Genomic DNA, 18,738 nt, shown 5'->3' on the forward strand with positions numbered 1-18,738 from the left:
GACATTTGTCCTATAATCTTTTTCAATAATCAGTCTAATCTCTACCTTTTATTTTTTTAATTAATTTGAAACACAATGTTAATGAGCTCTTTTATCAGTTGATGCTACCATAATCATTAAGTCATTTGCATGTGTTTACAGGTGAAGACCCAGAAGAAAGGCGTGGACAGGTTCTGATCCTTCTAGTAGAGCAAGCACTTCGTTTCCATGACTACAAAGCAGCCAGTGTGCATTGTCAGGAGCTGATGGCCACAGGTGAAAGAGACAAATTACTTAACACTTGGCTCAGGTCCTTTTTACATGATGAATAATGGAAAAGATCTGTTCTCAAATCAATTGGCCTGGTTGGGAAGCCAGCCACATTTTCTTCAAAAGACATGAGAAACATTTTATGAGCCCTGATCAGTATGTAGACCATGTGCTTGTATATTAATGTAAGTACTTTAATAGGCTTAGGGGTTATATTTTAGCTGAGATTTTGGTTGCTTTCTATTGCCTATTAAAAATATGCTCATTATTTTAAGAACAATTTTATATAAAATATTTTAATGCCTCTTCATGTATTTGTTATATAAAAGAAAATTTAAACATTTTGAAGTATCTATAATTCGTGAGTAGTTAATAGTTCTAGTTTTTAATTGTTTTTAAAGGGATAGCATAGTACTTTTCAAACTGATGTTGAGAAAATAGGAAGTAGTTTGCAATCCTAAAATTTTCTATTTGGAAATTCAAAGTCAGGTCTCTGGAAGATCAGATTTTTTTGTGGCATAATCTCACTATGAAAGAACGTATTACCCTGTGGGGTAGGAAGTGATGTTGCCTTATCATAGACTCTGTACTAAATGATCTGCTTTCTGGAGCTGTGTCTGAATATATGAAAGCCCAAGCAATCTTTTTACCTACTGTCTGTGCTTTCATAGCGAGCGGTTAAAAATGTAGGGCTTCACCTCATGGTAACTCATGGAGCTGTGCATTTAGGAGTTTTGCACTTTTTGTATGTATACTGTTAAAGAAAAATATTATTCTGACATTTCTTAAAAATCATAAGGAAGACTTTATTCAGGGCTTTTGCAGTAGATGTTAAAACTATTGCAATAGGCGAGAGAGATCAGACTTAACTCCTAATACAGAAAAGACAGCTGGGGATTAAAGCCAAGGAGCATAGTGAGGGGTCGGTGGATGGAAATTCTATGAGACATCAAGTTTAGTGGGTTCTTGCTGACCTGACTTAACAGGATTCTTGCTGAAGGCAGGCCTGGGTGTTCAGATTGCGAGGATGAGGGAGGAGGAATTTGATCAGATATCAACAGTTATCAGTTATCAAGGGTGGAAGATTCTCTGTAAATGGACTTTGTAGGATTATTGCCAACACTGGACTATACAGGCTCAGCCGGCATGGGCCAAGGTGTGGGCCTAGATGTGAAGAGGTTTCAAAGGAGCCTGACCAATATTTGGTCAAGGAGAGAATCTTTGTCAGGACATCTATGAAAATGTTTAAAGCTCTGGGGGAAAAACTCAATGCTTTATAACTTCAGCATTAGAAAATCAATTTCATAAAAGAGCTACATTCTGTAATACTATGTTAATATTAACCAATTGCTATTAATATTAACTAAATAGTGTTAGCTAATTAATGTTAATATTAATTAGTATTAGTTAGTGTTAACTAATAAGCCAATTTTAATATTAACCAATATTGGCTTTGTAACATTAAGTTCAGAATAATTATGATGTTTTTGAAAAAACAGTGAATTACTCTAAAATTATTTAGAGAGCTTTGTAAGAATTTTATTCCCATAAGGGTAGTGCCTGGATTTTTACTTTACATATTTAGAGAAATTATTCTGGACCAAGGCCTTTGTATTTAGAAAAAAAAAACCCTTTCGAACTAGAACTTAGTACTTAGAAAAAACAAACAAAACCCTTTCACACTAGAACTCCTTCAACTACACATAAAAATAAATTTTAAGAATCTGAGTATAAAATTGTGGAGGACAAAGATCTCTGCTGGGAGCCAGGGCTGACTGTAGCCATTGCTCTGTCCTTGGATCTCTGTCTTCTATAAAGTGAATGGTTCTATGTAGCTGCCTATAATAATTTTTCTTTTCTCACACTTTGCCATTTACAAAGTGCTTTTAAATAGAAATGTTATTTAATCTTCAGCAACTCAGTGAAGAAGGCATTATTATTGTCCCTTTGTAGTAGTAAAAGAAGTGTGACACTTGGAACTCTCTCAAGCTCACACAAGTGCTAAATAGCGTGTTGGGCCATACCTTCAAGTCTTCCGAATTCAGATATCCAGCTTTTTACTCAACGTCAAAGCTAAGTAGAGTATTTGTAGTTATTGTCAGGTGTTCTAAAATGAAGCAGAGTATATCAGAAAAACATGTCTGGAATATTGCTAAACTTTCTGCATAATAAACCAGCCTAATATTTCTTTTCTATTTTAGATCCTTAAGTATTTCTGCTTATGAAAATGTTATGTATCGCTAATGACCACGATTGCGTTTTGGTAACCCAAGACCTGAGCAGAAAGCCATTGGATTTCTCATGTTAGGTTGGAGACTTTTCTTGTGAAAATCAGTTTGTTTTTGCTTGCCGATTTTGCAGGTTATTCTAAGAGTTGGGATGTTTGTAGCCAGTTAGGACAATCAGAAAGTTACCAGGACTTGGCCACTCGTCAGGAGCTCATGGCTTTTGCTTTGACACACTGCCCTCCTAGCAGCATTGAACTACTTTTGGCAGCTAGCAGCTCACTGCAGACAGAAGTAAGTGTTCCCAGGAAAGTAAATCTCGAACTGTATGAAATGTATTTTGTTGGGTGTGTGGATCTGAGATCTGTGATCATTTTTTAAAATAATAGAATTTTAATTTATGGAAGAAAAATAGCTTGTCACTTATGTGAAAAGGGATTTGAAGATATTAGGATATAAAATAGTGTTGTTATGGTAAGGAAGGAAGGGTACAAGGCAAGTATGAGAAAAACAGGAATTCATATTAAGAAGTAAATTATTGAATATAATGGGGAAAGTTAGTGTTGTCAAGAATAAAACATAAGAAATGATCATGTAAAATATATTTGAAACCATAGGAGTTAAAACCAGGGGTGACACCATCCCTTAGAGGCCCTTTGGAAATGGCAGAGGAAAGAGTTTTGGTTGAGGAAATGCTGAATTTCCTCAAATTCACAGGATAAATCTGCCTGAGGGTGGATTAATGCTCTTGTTGCAAAAATATAGGAAGGGATCAATACAGGATATAAGAATATAGGAAGAGATTCTGGAATTCTCATTTTCATGTCCTTGTCATTCAATATGTTGTATACCAGTTTTTCCACCAGTGGTTCCCAGTTCTGAAACTGGGAAGCTGTCCAGGAAGTCCTGAAGTAAGCCTGTTCCCAAAAAAGTGTTCATTATGAAATAGCAATTTTTTCCTCAAAAGAGTAATTTTTAAATTTCCAATCTACATTGTGAAGTGCGATGAATTTAAAACCACAATTCCTTCATACTGTGTCATGTTCTTTTTCCAGATTCTTTATCAAAAAGTGAATTTCCAGATCCACCCAGAAGGAGGGGAGAGTATCAGTGTCTCACCATTAATTAGTAAAGTGCAACAAGAGGTGAGTTAGTCTTGGGGGGCGGGGGGAAGTTTAAAACCTGGCCAGGAGTGAAGTGAATTGGGAATCGCCTGGCCCTGTGGACAGGGATGGAGAGACTGTTTTTCTTTTAAGCTTTTTTTGTGTGTTTCGTGAAATGCAACATTCATATAAAAAAAAAAAAGTACACAAAAGTGTTCAGCTCAATAAATTATCACAAAGAGGGTATCCATGAAACCACCAGAGAAATAGTGTATGACCAGCCTTCCACAGGTCCCCACACACCCTCTCCCAGTTTAATTTCTAGCCCTTCTTTCTCCTTCCAGAGATCACCGCTGTCGTGACACCAGGTCTTTGTGGCTTTTGTTCTTATTTTAAAGAATTTTAATATCCATCACATACCTCACCCATTATGATAGTTTAATTTTACCTGTTTTTGTACGTAATAGAAATAGCTTACACTCCGTATCGTTTGTGAGATTCATCCACACTCTTCTATGTAGTGCAGTTTTATTTATTGTTACTGGTGTGGAGAAATTAATTGCAGTGTGCATATTCTACAGTTGATCCATTCCAATGATGATTGGCATTGGTGTCTGTTCGGTTTTGGCTAAAACTGAAGCTGTGTCATCACTTTGTACAGGTCCCTCATGCACATGTCATAACTTTGTCTCCAGCATCTACTTCCCCAGCTCTGGAAGTGGATGTTAACAGATATCCATAGTTGCAACCTCGGTCAGTAACCCCAAATGATTTTCCAAAGTGGTTTTACCAACTGCATTTTCAACAGCAGTGTTTGGGATTGCCATTTATTCCAATTTAGCACTTCGGCATTGTTAGTTTTTTTTTTTTTTCTTTTTTAATTTTACCGGTTAAGTATTTAGTGATATTTATTTATGGTCTTGATTTGCATTTTTCTCATTATTAATGAGATGGAATTAGCTCAGGAGAGATCCTCTTTTGTGAGGTACCTGTTTAATTCTCTTGCTCATTTTCTATAGGATTTTTCTCCTTTTCCCTCACCTTATTGAGATTCTTGTGAATGAAGTTTGTCTGAACCACTTAAGTATGTCCATGTCTCAGGATAGTTCATCCTGGGAGAGAAAGGAGGGAGTACGTACCCCCTGAAAACTTTCTTTTGGTCAGCATTGGCTCTGTGGCATTTCACTCTCCATGATACTTCACTCTCTATTTCTAACAACATAAATATTCTAATTAGGTCAATTAAAAGATGGTAATTCTCTTTATAGATTGGTTTTCCACAGGATTCCTTTAAATGATAAACTTTCACTTTCAAAATGTGAAATGTCATTCATATGGGGAGATGTCTATTGTGATGAGTGAGCTGCACCTAGTCTTTTTTTTTTTTCTTTTTTAGTTGGCTGTATCCATTTTGCCAAACTCATTTGTGGTTGTGTACTATATTGTTACTTCTGGAAGTGTGACACAAAGCTTCAGTTGTGGAATCTGTTAACGGAGTTACTGCAGAGATACTTAGTTTTTGCACATAGTGGAATACGTATGTCTATGCCATTTCCGTAATTCATTCTTTTATATTAAAATTCACTTTGACAAACATATTGAATATACTCTTGTAACCCTAGTTCAGTGCTGAGTGATCTGAGGTTCTCAGAGTTGTTTGTAATGTGACTTTTTTGTCCGTAAGGAATTTTCTCCTGTTCTTCTGTGATGATGACTTCGGGATAGCACCGACCAATGGATTTTTCTACAGTGAGGGAGATGTTCTGTATCCCCACTGTTCAGTATGGTAGCCGCTAGTCACATGTGCTCTTGAGTACTTGATATATGGCTAGGGCACCTAAGGAATCATTTTTAAATCTAATCTTAATGAAGTTAAATTTAAATAGGCACATGAGGCAACTGGCTACCAGATGGATATCACAGTTGTGGGAGATCAGACACGGAATGGAGCATTGTGTTCTGCCATCAGCTGAGATAGTAGACTTTGTTGTTATTGTTGCATTCTCTCTGGATGGAAGCCATAGCATTTTCTAGGGGCCTGGAGTGTTGTGGACATGTTTTGTCTTTGGCATGTTTTGACTTGTAGTCATACTGATTGCTCTTGGTTTGTTTTTTTCACTGGATTTGAAAGCACATTAAGTTCTGTGGTGTTCTCTCTATGGGATACAGAGCAGTTCTTATATTGGCCAGCTGTCCCTAAAATTGGCCAACTTTGGCCATCTTTCAAGGTCCAGTTGAAGACTCACTTTCAATGGCACCTTCTTTATCCCAAGTTTTATGTCTTTTGAGCCTCTGGTCCCTCCCCACTGATTCAGCCACATCTCATCTTGCTCTTTCTAGCCTCATCTCCTTTCATGCCTCCCAAACATGCACTGGGTTCCAGTCCTACCAAAATCACCACCATTCTCTAGCTTTGTCACACCTTTGGTGTCATTTAGTTAGAGTTTTCTTTCTGTCACTGCCGCCTTTCTTGCCTTGTGCTCTGGTCGTCTTTCTTACCCCTTGATCCCATCTGAAGTATCATTTTCTTTGGAAAGTTTTCCTTGAGTCCTCTAACTATTTCTCTTTATCCTCCATGTACTCTCACATCATTGTGTCAGCTCTTGTGTGGTGTGCTTTGGTATTGTGTGGTAACTGGAAGCATATCGTTTATCTTTGTACTCTCTGTAGAGTGGTTGTCACATAGTGAACGCCTAGGAAATGTTTGATAAAGCTCAGTTGGAAACTTCCACTGTGTAAAGATTAGTCTGTGGTAAAAATTAGTTAGAAAGTAGATTTTAGCATAAAAATAAAAGGAATTTCCAATTTAATTCAAATATATGTGGCTATTGGAGATCCTTTTATGTTTTGGCCAGTATAAGGGGTGTATCATTTCTCTGTTCAGCATAGAATTGAAAAGTGTTTCTGCTGAGTTCAGCTCCATACGCTTATTCTGAATCCCCATCCTTCTTTATAAAATCCAGGAAAAAACCTTTGTGACTTTTGGATTTCCTATTTTCTCCTTCTACAATGAATTAGAAAGTGTCAACCTGACCCTTTAGTGGCTTCTTTGGAGTGGGACATGCTGTGTCAGTCACTGCAAGTGGACACATATTAGTCCATTACTCTCTTTAGTAAATGAAGGAGACCACCAGCCGTCCTTTACATGTTCTACTTAGCAAGGAAAAGGAATTCTTCCAAATGATTCTTTTTTTTCCCTTTCTCCTTTTTTTTGTAGCTCCTTAAAAGCTTTCTTGTCTTTGTCCTTTTTCAGCAAGTTGTAAGAAATCTAGATCTCATGAAGTGCAAATCCAAACCCTCAATGAATACATTATGACTTTGATTCTTGAAGCACATTTCAGAATATTATAGCTACTATTATTAGATTAAAATACAGTGCTTAGCTGTAAGGTGCTGTGTGTTACACATTAACAGTAGATACAATAACCACATTAAATTATAACCGTAAATGAGAGCTGACTATATGTGTAATCTGCTTAATGCTCAAGACTTTCATTACTCACTTGTGAAAATAATAATTTTTATTTATATATCCAAGCAAAGTAAAGATGTAATTGCTTCACAGAAGCATTTGCATTCATTCAAGTAGAGCCGACAAGTTTGAAGATTACCGGCTTTGTCCCCATGAACAAGATACTACTTTATAAATAGAACAGAATGTATATTTTTTGAATAACTACCAAAATTACAGTCTTCCAGTTTCTTATTAATGTTGGTTATTATGTTTTTTAGATGTAGCAGTATTCCACCATTTAGAGTGTGTTAACGTTTGTTTAGCTAGTATTTGTTGTATCACTTAGCCAATGGTGTTTTCCCCCAGATGAATCTAATTGGATTTGGAAATGGATTATATATAAGGTTCCCATTAAAAAATCATTTTCACTGTGGGAAAACTTGTTATGAACATTTTAAGTGGCTATATAGATTTATATAACTGGACTAATTAATATTTAGAACTGGGGCATGGGCTAAACATAGAGTGATTTTGGATTTATAAAAGGATTGTTTAGAAATATCTAGAAGTGAGCAAAATGGCAGTTGTCTTTCAGTATCAGAGACCACCATTTTTTTTTTTTTTAAGATTTTATTTATTTGAGAGAGAGAGAATGAAAGAGAGAGAGAAAGAGAGAGCATGAGAGGGGAGAGGATCAGAGGGAGAAGCAGACTCCCCGCCGAGCAGGGAGCCCGATGCGGGACTCGATTCCGGGACTCCAGGATCATGACCTGAGCCGAAGGCAGTCGCTTAGCCAACTGAGCCACCCAGGCATCCCGAGACAACCATTTCTTTTTCCATTCACCAGTTTTGTTACTTTGAACATTGGTGCACACGTCTCTGTATGGAAATGTGCTTTGATTTCTCATGTAGGTATGTAGGAATGGAACTGCTAATTGCATGTATATATGTGTTTAACACTTGAAGAAATGGCCAAATTGTTTCCCAAAGGGACTGTACCATTTTCCTTTCCTGCCAGGAGGTATTTAGATTCCTGTGTCTCCACATTCTCATGAACGCTTGTTATTACCTGGCTTTTTGATGAAAGCCATTCTCAGGGATGTGTGTGATATCCCATTATCATTCTGGTATGCATTTTCCAAATAAGTAATGATAATGAGCATCTTTTTATGTGCTGCTGCTTATTGAGCTGTAAGAGTTTTGTTGTGGTGATGTTTTGTTTTTCTAATTCTGGATACAAGTCCTTTCTCAAGTGATTTGAAAATATTTTTCTCTCTGTGTGACTTGAGTTTTTAAATTTTCTTAATGATAGCTTTTGAAGTGCAAAACCTTTTAATGTTGCTGAAGTCCAGCTTATCAATATTCTTTTATTGCTATTCTGCTTTTGGTATTGTAGCTAAGAAATTGCTGCCTAACTCAAAGTTATGGAGATTTATTCCTATGCTTTTTTCTAAGCATTTTAGAGTTTTAGCTCTTATATTTATTGATAAGTAAGTAAAAATAAGCCACTTTAAGTGAAATAACTATACGTTTGAGGAATATCCACATATAAAAAGATGAATTTAGAATTTCTTACCGTACATAAAAATTAGTTCAGTGGGATGATTTTTATTTTGTTTTATTGTTTTCTGTTTTATAATAGCTTATTCCTTCTGGAAGGATTTTAAATCTCATGTTTGGTATTCACAAGGACACATTAATATTTTGAAATTTTAAAGGAAACTATTTCATCTGGAATGAATTTTGTTACAATTATCACTTTACTGTCTGTTTTCCCTAGGTGTACTGGAATTTTGGTTTTCAAGCTCATTGTTGAGCCACCCTGTTCAGTTTACTTTTTAGCTCCCTAGACTGTGTCTAAGGATTCTGTAGTTTTGTGGTTTTCCTCAATTTGAACCCTTGGTGCTTCAGTCTAGAACCATGTCCTATAGTAGCTTTTTTTTTTAAAGATTATTTATTTATTTATTTGACAGAGAGAGGCAGTGAGAGAGGGAACACAAGCAGGGGGAGTGGGAGAGGGAGAAGCAGGCTTCCCGCGGAGCAGGGAGCCCGATGCGGGGCTCGATCCCAGGACCCTGAGATCATGACCTGAGCCGAAGGCAGACGCTTAACTACTGAGCCACCCAGGCGCCCCAACCTATAGTAGCTTTTGACATGGGACTCCCTCTTGTAATGTTGAGGATATATGAGAAATAAAAGCATGGAGCCAGTGAGGGAGTTGGGCCCTGTCTTAGTTCTCTTATCTCTCTAGATTTGCAGTTTTATATAAATATATAGTCCCAGGCAGTGAGTCTGATCTTGTTACAGGGGATCCTTTCGATTCCCAATCCTCTAAAAAGGAGCACCTGGTAACCACTGACAGCACCGGAATTCTGAGCCCCCAAATGTTGAACTCCATTGAACTTGAATGCCTTTCTGCTCTTTTCATCAATTATCCTCAGTATTTTGGAGCAGAGTGAGCACACTGAAACATGGGTTCATTTCTCCATCTTAACTGGAATTCATAATTTTTTTTTAATTACAAAAATTAATGTAGGCTTTTATTTTAGCAATCCCTTTAGGAGAAGACATGGTTCAGATAATTGACATTATTTGGCGTATTTTATTCCTGAAAATAAAAAAAAATGAAATGTGAAACAGCTGTGATAAAATGTTAACATTTGTTAACTTTTGAGAAGTACATGGAAATTTGTGGTAACTTTGGTTTTTCTACTTTAAAATATGAAATAATTTAATCAACAGTACGTTAATATAAGTTCTTTCTTCTCTTAGTTCTTTCTACCTATAACATGAATCCCACTGCTTAGAGGTAAACATTTTTTTTTTTTAAGTTTATAAAAAATGTTCCAGACTTTTTTTTGAGTATAAACAGATTTTCTGTGCAACTGTTGTCTGTCTCATGAAGAATTATTTTATTTTTTAAACTAATATGGAGTCATACTGCATATATTAACTTGAAGCTTATTTTTTTCATATAATGTTATTTTTCATGGATATATGATTTTCTCATTTCTATAAGGGTGAGTTAGTGGTCATTTGATGCACATACAATGATTTATTTATCTTTTACTTTGTTTTTGAACATTTAGATTGTGTTCGATTTTCCTCTATTTTAGACTGAGCTGCACTGAGCGTTTTATGTACACATTTTGCATAGTTATATTAGCATTGCTCTGGGATAGAGTGGTAGAATTGAGCTCCAGAGATGGAGAATTTCCTGTTTTCTTGTGGCGTAGCCTCCGTAAGTTTGTGTAAGTGCTGATTGTGCTTTCTTTACTCTCGTGATGCCAGCACATCACTGGGAACAGACTAGGTCTTCGTTAATTTTTTTTTTTTTTGGATAACATTGTCTGAGGAATGTTTTCTTTGGGAGACTGAGTTTATGGTAATCTGTGATGTCCGAGTCCTGGATGATAGCACGGCGCTAACACGATTCAAAACACTCAGGCATTTCAGTCAGTGTGTCATGTTTCCTCTCTGAGAGCTGACCGAAGGAGGCTGTGCTCTGCTCATTGGCATGCTTGTAGGATAATGCGTTGGCTCAGTCCATAGCTTGATGGTCAGGAGTGTGCGTCCTGTCATTCTAATTGGCTTGGAGGATCTATATCGCAGATTTCCATTCCTCACAAGGGCTTAGGTTAGCTGCCCCCTTTCGCACCCCCATTGGTATTCCAGGCCTTGTTCTTTCTTTCATCCTGCCCTTTCTTCATAGGGCTCATGCATTTCTAATATATGTGTTTTGTTGTCTTTACGTTTGACTCTTTTTCTAACAAAGAATACGGTTTTTACTTTTTAATTAGTCTTGCTATTTGAATCCACTTGAAAAGATAACTTTGCAAAAATAGCATATCTTAGTGAAATCTGGGAGATTCAACAGTTTCCTTTCCTTTTAAGGAGGCCTTGTGATAGGACCACTTGGCCCCGGAGGGGCTCACATGTACTGTCCTGGGGGACTTTTCCTATACTCCTTTGTTTCTACTAGCAGTGGCCCCATCTTCTTTTTCTCCGGTTACCTTTTGCCTACTCACCATGAGCCTATTTCTCCTCCCTGTTTTATCACAACAGCTTGTGTGTTTGGGTCACCAGTGACCTCTTGTTGCTAAATTCATGGGTCAAATCTGTCTTTATCTTATTTGACCTTCCAGTGACCTTGGATACATGTTTCAGGACAACCTATTTGTCTTCTTTATACCTCATTGGCCGCTTAGGCTCATCGTGTTTGCTGGTCCTTCTCATTCCCCAGTTTAAGTGGTGGATACCCCAGGTCTCAGTCTTTAAATCTCCTCACTGCCTATACTCATTCCCAAATGATTGCACCCATTATCATGACTTTAAATATCAACTTTGTACAGATGATTCCCTGCTTATAGCTTGAGCCCTGGTCTTCTGAATTCCAGGCTTGTATGTATGGCTGCCAACCTAACATTTGTACTTACCTTTCTTACAGACATCCATCTCAGTGTGTTAAAAGTGAACCACTGATTTTAACATCTCATGCTCCACCTGGGCCAACAGTGGTGTTCCTTCTGTGCTCTATCCTATGTCAGAAAATGGCAGCTCCATCTTTCTAGTTGTTTAGGTCATAAAGCTTGTTGTCATCCTCATTTCTTCTCTTTGTCCTATATAACACAGTCTGTCAAGAAATCCTGTTGGCTCCACTTTCCCAGTGGACTTGGAATTGGGCCATATTTTACTATTACCACAGCTACCACCCCGGTTTAAATTATCACTGTGTCTCACCTAGAGTTTTATGGTGGTGTTCTGTTTGTCCGCCTGCTTGAGCTCTTTTCCTTGTGACAGTCTGTACTCAACAAGGCGGCCTGAGTGATTCTTTAAGAATACATCAGATCGTGCCACATTCCTCAGAGTACAGACTAAATTTTTATGATGTCCCTCCTACAAGGACACCCATGATCTGTCTTCCCTACTAGCTGTTTGACTTGATCTCTTCTCTCCTGCCCTGCCCTCTGCCCTCTCTCCCCCAAATCTGGCTTTGCTCAGCCTACTCCAGTCCTACTGGCCTTCTTGCTATTCTTGAAACTTTCCCATCAAGTTCTCCCTCTGGATCCTTGTGCTTGCTGAGTTCTACCTGCAGTGTTCTCCCACATATACAAACAGATGACTTGTCCTTGCTTCTTCCGGGTCTCTGCTCAACTGTGTCCTCAGTGAGAGCTTCCCTGCTTTCTGCATACACAGTTCTACATCACTGTATTTTTCTTCCTAGCTCTTATCCTATCGTTGATCTGATATACTTCTCTGACATGCTATTTATTTTTTGCTTATCTCTTCTTGGAATGTAAGGGGAGATCTTTGTGGCAGGAGCAATGTTTTGTTCACTGCTATTTTCAGTATCTAGAACAGTGTGTCCTTGTTATACTTAATGTCAAATATATTTGTTGAATATGTGAATAAAATAAATGACAAAGGTTAAGATGTAGATATGATGGTGGGGATAAATTCTGTTACTATAAGGGGAGGAATATTTGAATGGGGTCCATTTTGATAAGTTCTCAGTTCATTGATGAAATAAAGCAAATTTCCTATTTGCCTTTCTTTCCTAATGTACTATGAGTTCTTTGAGAGCAGGGACAATATCCTAATCATCATGGTAACTCTGTTGCCTAGCACTGGGTCTTAAACATAGTAGGCATGCCAGAAGTATGTGTTTAGTAAATTTATTTTGTGGATGCATTTAGAACTGCAAATCATTTATCAAATGTTATTTAAAAATTGGGTATGGTGAAAGAAAATAAAAATATACTTCAGATACCTCTATTTTTCCTAACTATATGCCTCTTAGTCTTGGTACAAGAATGCTAGGAGATTCAAGAAGGGTTTGATTCCCAAAGCCTCTGATACCGTGTGTCAAATTTGGTGTTATGTGTGTGTGTGTGTGTGTGTGTGTCTGTTTGTGACTTTGTTCATGTATGTGCATTCTATTTTCTGGAGAAAGGACTTACAGCTTTCATCAGAATTGTATAGGGGTTCATGACTTGCAAAGGTGAAAACATCTAAATTGTAACCTGGCCTGTTAATTAGTGGATGAACTAAAGCAGAATCAGACTTTATAGTCAGTGATTTATTCCATGGGGCATTTTTCTACTGCTTCTTCTGACAGATACTTCTAAGAGTGGCATCACCCATGATAAAGATTGCATTCTTAATATTTTGAGTTCAGGGTGAAATTTACTGTAAGTGTTAGGTACAGGGAAGAGCTTTGGATCATCTAAAGATCTGTTGGAGGAGAAGGGATAGTGGATGAGTTTAGTTTGAGTGCTCTTTGTAATCCTTACCAAGTTTATGTGTACCACCAACTCAGTTTATAGTGGGCAAACAGATTTCTCAGAAATTAACCTATGTGTTAGCACACATCAGAGAAAGCAACTCCAAAATGGATTATTCATTATAGTAATCGATCAGCAAGAATCGTTTCTCTAAGCCAAGCGTGACATGGGGAGCTATTCTTGTTCTTATGAACCTGATCAGTAATGGTGTCTATTGTAGAATTTGAAAGATACTATTAATGCTTAGTAAGTTAACCTTTGAGCTGTGTAACACACTTAACATTAATGAGATTTCATGTTAAATTTTATGCTGGGAGTTGTTGATTTGGTTTGGGGGACTAATCTGTTTCTGCTGTTGCACATTCTAAATTAATTAGCAGTGTGGAACTATGAATATAAAAAGTGCCAGTAGTAATCATTTGAGGGAGTAAATTTTGCCTAACCTCTCTTTTCTTTCCCCATTACATGTGGTTGAATGAAAACTATTTTCCTCATTAATTTCTCTAGTTACAGTATAATCTTGTTACATTGTCCCCAAGTTTGATGCTTCTTCTGTGGCCCAAATGAGCCTTTTATTTTACTTTATCTTTTGTAATTCTCATTAGGGGACTCTCTTACAATCCTTTTATCTTGTACATTTCTGAGCATGTGAATTTCATTTATCTTCTGAAACAGACTTTTAAGTTTTATGTATCTTAAATTTCCTATCTTGAGTTAACCTATCCATATGAACTATAAATAAAGTTTAGGTTCATTTTATGAAATGGAATAATTGTTTTATAGCCTATATTTTTTGATATCTTTCAGCTGACTTGATTTTCCTCTGAGTGAAGTGGCATTGTGTTTAAGTGCGATATTTCTTACCTTGTTTATGTTTTTAATTCTACACTAAATGGATTGGTTTATGGATTAGTTGGATTAGTTGATGACATTCAAATCATTCAATATACCCTCTCGATTAAGAACATTCTAAAGGTGAACAAGATCTGAAAGTGTGGCATGAAATCTTATTTGAGTAACATTTAGATACTATAGGAGCAACATATTAGGCTTTAGAAAACGTGTCCTCAGACAGGCAGAAAACCAGACTTCTCGCACGGATCTACGGACACAAACTACAGGGTAGGGATTGTCACATATTTTGAGGATATAGTAATGAATAAACATAGTCCCTACCCTTGAAAAGCTACTGTCTAGTTGGGAAGACAGAAAAACAAAAAAAAAATCAAAATATCAATATATTATGGTAAGTGCATTAGAAGGATGCATCTAATACAGGTGCGTAGGAGAGGGGGTAGTACACTGTCATAACAGGATTTTACTTACAGTAAAAACATTACATGTCAAGGAAAATATGGAAGAGCGTCCTTGTGACCTTGGAGTAGGCAATGATTTCTTAAATATACAAAAAAATGCTAATCATAAAATAAAAAAACTGATAAATTGGAATAATTTAAAATTTAAGTACTTCTATTGATCAAAAGACAACGTTTAAACAATAAAAAGATAATCTGCCAAATATTCACAATCTCTACATCTAATAAGGGATGTGTATTCAGAATATTTAAAGAATTACAAGTGAATAAAAAAAACTGATAATTGACAGAAGAATGTTAAAACACTTGAACAGACACTTCACAAAAGAAGATGCTCAAATGGCCAATATATACATAAAAAATTATTCAACTTCATTGGTCACCAGAGAGATACAAATTAAAACCACAGAGAGATAACTATTATATACTCACTGGTAATGCTAAAAGGAAAAAGAAATGTAATACCAAGTGTTGGCATGGATGTGGGTGACCAGAACTGTTGTAATTGCTTGTTAGAGTTCAGTTAGTATAACCATTTTAGAAAATGTTTGGCAGTATTTACTAAGTCTGGACAGATGCATACTCTCTATCTAAGTAATCCTTATCTCCAGAAATGCATATGTTCACCAAAAGATAATTATTAGCATGTTCAGGGTGGCACTGTTGGTGTTCGCTCCAAACTGCAAAGTATCCAAGTGCTCATCAACAGAAAAAAGGATAAGTTCTGATATGTCCACACTGTATAATACTGTTACATTAACAATGTAACAGCATTGCACTAACAGTGAGTTGGATAATCTTTGACTACTTTCAAGAATATGAATGAATTTATGTTGAATGATAGGGATCAGACCCAAAAGAGGACATAATTCCATTCATATAAAGTATAAAAATAGGCAAAACTAATTTATGCTGCCAAAAGTCAAAAGAGCATTTATCTCGGCCATGGGAGTGGCTGGAAGTGACCACGAAGGCCGTATCTGGGATGCTGGTGTGGTGGTCTGTTACTAAGTGCTGATTACCTGCCTCTGTTACAGTTTATCAAACTGTACACTTACGTGTACACATTTTTAATATATCTTATCCTTGAATAAAAAGGTTTTATAGAAAAATCTCTTAAGCCTGGATTAAAGACAGGAAGGGAGAATGTATACTGGCAGTATTGTCTTTGTATCATGGAATTGTGAATAAGTACTGTCTTTTTTTCTCCTAATCTTATGAATTTTTCAAGCCATCTTTAATGAGATTTTAGTTTTATAACACAGAAGAATAAATGACCTTAAGTGTGTGTGTGTGTGTGTGTGTGTGTAATATTATGTCAGAACCCTATGAAAAACAAGTGGGCCACACATTTCGATAGCCAGACCTGGTCAAGAAGACAGGAGACAGGGCGCCTGGGTGGCTCAGTCGGTTAAGCGACTGCCTTCGGCTCAGGTCATGATCCTGGAGTCCCGGGATCGAGTGCCGCATCGGGCTCCCTGCTCGGCGGGGAGTCTGCTTCTCCCCCTGACCCTCTTCCCTCTTGTGCTGTCTCTCATTCTCTCTCTCAAATAAATAAATAAAATCTTTAAATAAATAAATAAAAAGAAGACAGGAGACACCCTTAGGCCAGTTGCCTGTGGGCAGCATATTCCACTTACTGGATCTACAGCGTTCTCCTACCTACTCTGCAGTGTTACTGTAAAATTTAGGAATGAACATAAGAAGCACCTGCTCAGTACCTGACACATAGTATGCGTTTAGCAAATGGTAGCCATTATGTTTCTTATATATTATAAACAGGACTTCTACTAGACATTGCTCTTGGGGAAAAAAGGTCTCTAGATCTTTCTTATTCCTCTCTGTGGACCTGGTCCTCTGTTCATTCTTCCTCAGTAACTTGTGTTGCTCATTTTTACCCCCACTGCATCTAACCTTGCTCAACTGACCGTGAACATTTGCTTATGTTCCTGACTTTTCTTCTGTTCTTGTCTTCTTTCTCTCAGCTCTTCCCTAAGACCCACCTGGTGACCATGTACTTTATTTCTTAGAAAGTTGGATTTCTCTGCTTATCTGATTTACCTCCGGCCCTTCTCACTTTTAGAAGGATTAGATATAATAAAAACACTTACACTTAATGTATTCATTCAGGTAGACAAATACCCTTTATGATCTTAATTCAAATTGCCCCTGATTAGTTTAAACTTGGACTAACGCACCAACCTCCTAACTGGATTCTTGTGCCTGGCGTCATATTTTTAAAACACAAATCTGATTGTGCGACTCCCTTTGTTTAGAGTCCTTCAGTGGCTTCCCATCTGTCAGGGCGGCAGCAGAAGTGCTTTGGGCTGGTCAGTGGAGCTCTTGCTCCAGTCCCCTCTCCCTCCTTCCATCCTGGTGTTCTGCCCCTTGCCCTGGTGTGTCAGCGTCTGCACCTTCTCTGACTCGCTCAGGTTTCCTCCAGTTGGCCATGCTGTTTATTTCATGCTCTTGGTTTGCATAAGTCTGCCTGAAACTCTCTCTGCCATTCCTCCTTTGGAAGGCCTGTCGTGTTTCCTGCTGGAATATTACCTTCTCTGCGAAGCCTTCTGTGATCGTGCCTCCGGGCAGGGGACGTATGACCTCTCTTCATGTTCCCATGGTGTTTTTTATGCACCTCGGCTTGAGAAGTTGATATTACTCTGCCTCCCTCCCTACTTTCAGAGCGACTTGTGAGCTCAGACTGTGTCTTAAGCTGTTTTTATCACCTCATGGCCTGGTATCGTGCATGATACTGAATTAAGAGTCACTCAGTAACTGCTGAGTAAGTGAATGAATTCTCATTTGTTTCTGGGGTGGTTTTTTTTTTTTTTTTCAGATGTAAATTTTAAGTAATTCAAAAATACAGCCAATAAATTGAGATGCTTACTATATATTTTACATGTATTTATATATATATATACATATATACACATGTATCTATATCTGCATATCTGTATCTGTATAAAAAGAGGGAATGTATACTTCAGATTTCCTTCTGAGCTTTATTTCTGGCAAAGAACTATTTTTGGCAGTGTTATGCACAGAGGGACACACAGAGCCGACTCCACTCTGTGCACAGTTATTAAGGGGAAAACTCAGAATCCGAGTGAAGCCCAAGTGTCCCTGATCTCCAGGGTTTTCAGTAGCCCAGAGAGCAGTGCTTAGGCCGGACCTGGTGGGTGACACGCATGATTGCCAGCTGTCCAGTGGAAAAAGGCCCCACTCCAGAAACGCAGGCTGGGACCTGGAGGTAACTTTGCCACTGTGCACCATCAGAAGCTCGTCGGCTGGGGTTGGGGCCTTCTGAGAAGAGGGGCCCCTGGGAATCAGCTTGTTTTTCTTCTGTTGACTTAAGTCCTACATGATGAACCAGCTGTCAGCGGTGCCAAAGTGGAGAATAGATCAGCCTCTCCTGCCATCTCACAGAGGGAAGAAATTAAGGAAAGAAAAGAATTGTAGTAATGCTACCATTAAAACTATTTGTGTTTTTTTGTGTTCCCTTCCGGTTTTTTGCCCAGTCACATATGAAGCACTTTGTGCAGCCCTGGCCCACAGCAAGCCGTCATCATTATTAGACTTGGAGGGAGAATTCTGTTTTTTCCTACGTAGGACTTTCTACCTTGTCCTTTCAGAAGTGTTGGATAATGAGCTAAACTCCAAACTATTATTTTTAGCATGGTTGCCCTTATGAGTATATAAGCAACTTAACATGATTTTTTTCCTTATTAAAATCCATTTTTTATGTTGTTGTTTTCATAATCAAATTACAGTGATTGCATTGAGTTGATAGTTTATACTTTTCCCAATATCCAAAAAGTTCATAGGAAACGCAATTTTTTAAAATTTTTTTTAAATTGAGATATATTTGACATAAAAACCTTGTGTTAGCTTAAGGGATACAGCTTATTGATTTGATACTTTTTTTTTTTTAAGTAAGCTCCACGCCCAGTATGGCGGCCAACACAGGGCTTGAACTCATGACCCCGAGATCATAGACCTGAGCTGAGATCAAGAGTGGGATGCTCAACCAACTGAGCCACCCAGGTGCCCCTGATTTGATACATTTATTTTGCCAGGTGGTTGCCATTGTAGCTTAGCTATAACACT

At 37.6% G+C, this 18,738-nt stretch overlaps 1 protein-coding gene across 5 annotated transcripts in view; it reads left to right on the plus strand.

Annotated features, from left to right (window-relative positions):
• The window catches only part of NBAS (NBAS subunit of NRZ tethering complex), a 310,311-nt gene that overhangs the window by 166,399 nt on the left and 125,174 nt on the right, over nt 1-18,738 (plus strand). For all 5 annotated transcript variants that reach the window (XM_081797179.1, XM_081797175.1, XM_081797176.1 and 2 more), the window contains 3 exons: nt 142-255; nt 2,611-2,768; nt 3,530-3,619. In XM_081797179.1, the coding sequence (XP_081653305.1) occupies nt 142-255; nt 2,611-2,768; nt 3,530-3,619 (362 nt within the window). The remainder of the gene's footprint in view (nt 1-141; nt 256-2,610; nt 2,769-3,529; nt 3,620-18,738) is intronic.

The sequence above is a fragment of the Leptonychotes weddellii genome, chromosome 10 (genome assembly GCF_054177405.1).
Source record: "Leptonychotes weddellii isolate Sample4059 chromosome 10, ASM5417740v2, whole genome shotgun sequence".
NCBI classification, from domain to species: domain Eukaryota; kingdom Metazoa; phylum Chordata; class Mammalia; order Carnivora; family Phocidae; genus Leptonychotes; species Leptonychotes weddellii.